Genomic DNA, 3,023 nt, shown 5'->3' on the forward strand with positions numbered 1-3,023 from the left:
GGGAACGGGCCCGGGAACAGGAACAGCAACGGGATCGGGATCGGAGCCAGCAACAGGAACAGGAACGGAAACAGTCTGGTAATATGGCTGCGTCCCTGGAGCGCCGGGCTCCGCCTGCCCACAGCGTGGCCGTCCTTGGCCTCTCCCCCTTTTCAATGCAGTTTTCACTGTATTTTACAAATATTTTTAAATCAATTTTTAATCCTTTTATATATATGTATTTTTTTTTCCCCTCAGCGTGGATGTAAATTCCCTTTCATTGTACCTGCTCAGCCTTGTCCCCTTGCCCCCTGCCGCTCCTGCAGGACCACGCTCCAACAAAGCCTTCCCTCTCCTTTTCCCTCTGCAATCCCAGTTTTTGGCACCCAGCACTGCTACTTTACTAGGAAGTGAACGCCCTGTCAGATCACAAAAAGCCCTAAAATCCTTTTCAAAAGTAAATATCTCTGTGCATGGGGGTGCAGACAACTTTCAGGGAGGGTTTTTCCAAAGAACACCTGGTTTGTATGGAATGAGCTGGCAGCAGGGCTTGCATTCCCAGCTGTTCAATCCCGAGGCCAGATGGTTCCAGGCAGGTAATGGAGTGGGATTTCACTCAATTAAGCAGCCACAGACTGGGCTGGAACCCTCCAGCGCTCTAATAAAGCATTAAAAATTCATGGCGTGGCAAAAACCCAAGAGTGGTATTTGTTTTGCTAAAGCAAATCTTACACATTCGGTGAAATTAAGATCATCAGCAAAAAAATAAGACAGCAAATGTGTATTTTTTTCACAAGTAGCTTCTTGATGGCAGAACTTGCTTCAGTCACTGCCAGTTCCCCCCTTCCCACTTTGGCAGCTCCAGTCTCCTGCATCCATCACGATTCCTGCCCTGCTTCCCAGCCTGGCACCCCACACGGAGCTGGGCCAACTGGGAATGGGCAGCGTTTGCTGGGCTTTCCTTCCAGCCACCCAGTTCTTCCATCAGGAGATTCCTGATCCCTGGAAGCACTCAAGGGGACTTGGAACAGCTGGTGGAAGGTGTCCCTGCCCGTGGCAGGGGTTTGGAATGGGATGGGCTTTAAGGTCCTTTCCAACCCAAACCATTCTGTGGTTCTAAGCAGGAGTGAGGGTTCAGGAAGGATTTTATTTTTAGCTGATAAAAGTTGCTTGTGCTGAAGTCAGGTAAAAATCCCATAAAATATCAGGGGGAAGGAGCTGGTGACCAAATGAGCCCAGAGCTGAAACTGAAGGGCAGAACTGCAGGGAAGTTACGGAATTCCAGAATGCTTTGGGTGGGAAGGGGTCTGAAAGCCCATCCCGTTCCCCCTCCTGCCATGGGCAGGGAGACACCTCACTATCCCAGATGGATCCAAACCCTGTCCAGCCTGGCCTTGGGCACTGCCAGGGATCCAGGGGCAGCCCCAGCTGCTCTGGCAATTCCAGCCCAGCCCCTCCCCACCCTCACAGGGAAGGTCAATCTCTAAAACTCCAGAAGTTGCTCCACATCCCTCCCACCCTGGCACAGGGGGTCTCAGTGCACTCCAAACCCCAGTGGTGACGTGGACGGATCCCATGGAATTCTCTGGTGCTGGGACAACACAGGGCAGGCACCTCTCGGCCTTCACAGAACCAGGGGCAGATGGAGCTGGATCCAGAACAGCAGGAAATCCACAAAACTCTCCCATCAGTGGTCAGGCTTGGGATGTAGTTGGGAGAAGCAGCACTTGGTGTCAGGGAACCCCAGACTCCTCAGCCTTGGAAAAGCGCTCTGGGAGTCCAACCATCCCCAGCACTGTCCAGGCCAGCACTGCCCCGTGTCCCCAAGTGCCACATCCGCAGGGCTTTAAATCCCTCCAGGGATGGGCACTCCACCCCTGCCCTGTGTCAGTGACATCACAAATCCAGAGGGATCTGTGGGCAGCCCCTTCCAGGGAAAGCCAGGAGGGTTTCCAGAGGGGAAAGCCCATCCCAGGGCAGTGGGAATGCCATGGAGCTGGGAATGCCCTGCTGGGACACTGCCAGGGCTCCTCGGAGAGGAAGCTCTGAACTCCTTGGGCACAGGACTGGCACCAACAGCTTTCAGGAGGAGCACCCCAGGATCCCTGGGGATCTCTGTCCCACGGCAGCAGCGCAGGGCTGGCACTTGGCACCCTGGCTGTTGTCACCGTGGCTCCGCAGCAGGGCAGGGCTGGCACTTGTTGTCACCGTGGCTCTGCAGCAGGGCTGGGCTGGCACTTGGCACCCTGGCTGTTGTCACCGTGGCTCCGCAGCAGGGGTGGGCTGGCACGTGGCACCCTGGCTGTTGTCACCGTGGCTCCCTGGGGCTGCGGGCAGGGCGGGTGTGGCCTCACTCCTGAGCTCTGCTGTTGGTTGAGTGGCCCGAAGGCCACCCCAGCTGTGGGGCCCCATCGTGTTCGCAGCTCGTTGTGTCACCTCCCAGGGACACCATGGCTCGGGTGATCCTGGCTCCGGCTGTATCCAGCTGGATTTACGGCAGGAAGGATAATGGGATGGGCTGAGTGGCACAGCAGGATCCTCGCTCCTGCAGCTGTCTGTGATGAGAAGTGGAGTGTGCAGGGAGGAAATCTCCCCTCATTTTGGGATGAGAGGTGGGATCTCCCTCCTGCTCATAAATTGTGGCCCCTCCTTTGCCATCCTACAGCCCCAAGCACAGAATTCCCATTTGGAGCAGCCCTGGGGTGGGGATTCACCTCTTTGCTCTTCAAATCCTGCCTCAGTGAAGCTAAGCCATTCCATGTGGGATTTGGGAGCACTTTAGAAATGCACAGCTTGCCAAAAGATCTTCGCCCCAAAATTGCCACCAGAGATCCCTGAGCTGTATTTAATTAAAGCAGAAACTCAGATTTGAAAAATCCTCCTCCAAGGCTGAAGCCAGAACTCCATGGCTGAAATCCATCTTCAGTCTGTCTGAGATATTTTCCAGTATTCAGATGAAAAGGCGGAATAAAACACATGAGAAAACAAAAGCTGTGTTTAGGAACATCCAGGTGTGTCCCAACAGGGATTTGGGGAACACACAA

The 3,023-nt window shown here is 54.5% G+C and overlaps 1 protein-coding gene across 1 annotated transcript in view; it reads right to left on the reverse strand.

Moving 5' to 3' along the window:
• SPR (sepiapterin reductase (7,8-dihydrobiopterin:NADP+ oxidoreductase)) overlaps positions 1-1,401 on the reverse strand; it is a gene marked incomplete at its 5' end in the record, with an annotated part of 4,902 nt that extends 3,501 nt beyond the window's left edge. The window contains one exon of the mRNA XM_017737393.1: positions 1,373-1,401. Coding sequence (XP_017592882.1) covers positions 1,373-1,401 — 29 coding nt within the window. The remainder of the gene's footprint in view (positions 1-1,372) is intronic.
• Positions 1,402-3,023: the final 1,622 nt, after the last annotated feature.

Source organism: Corvus brachyrhynchos, unplaced genomic scaffold, assembly GCF_000691975.1.
Source record: "Corvus brachyrhynchos isolate BGI_N302 unplaced genomic scaffold, ASM69197v1 scaffold85, whole genome shotgun sequence".
Lineage (NCBI taxonomy): Eukaryota > Metazoa > Chordata > Aves > Passeriformes > Corvidae > Corvus > Corvus brachyrhynchos.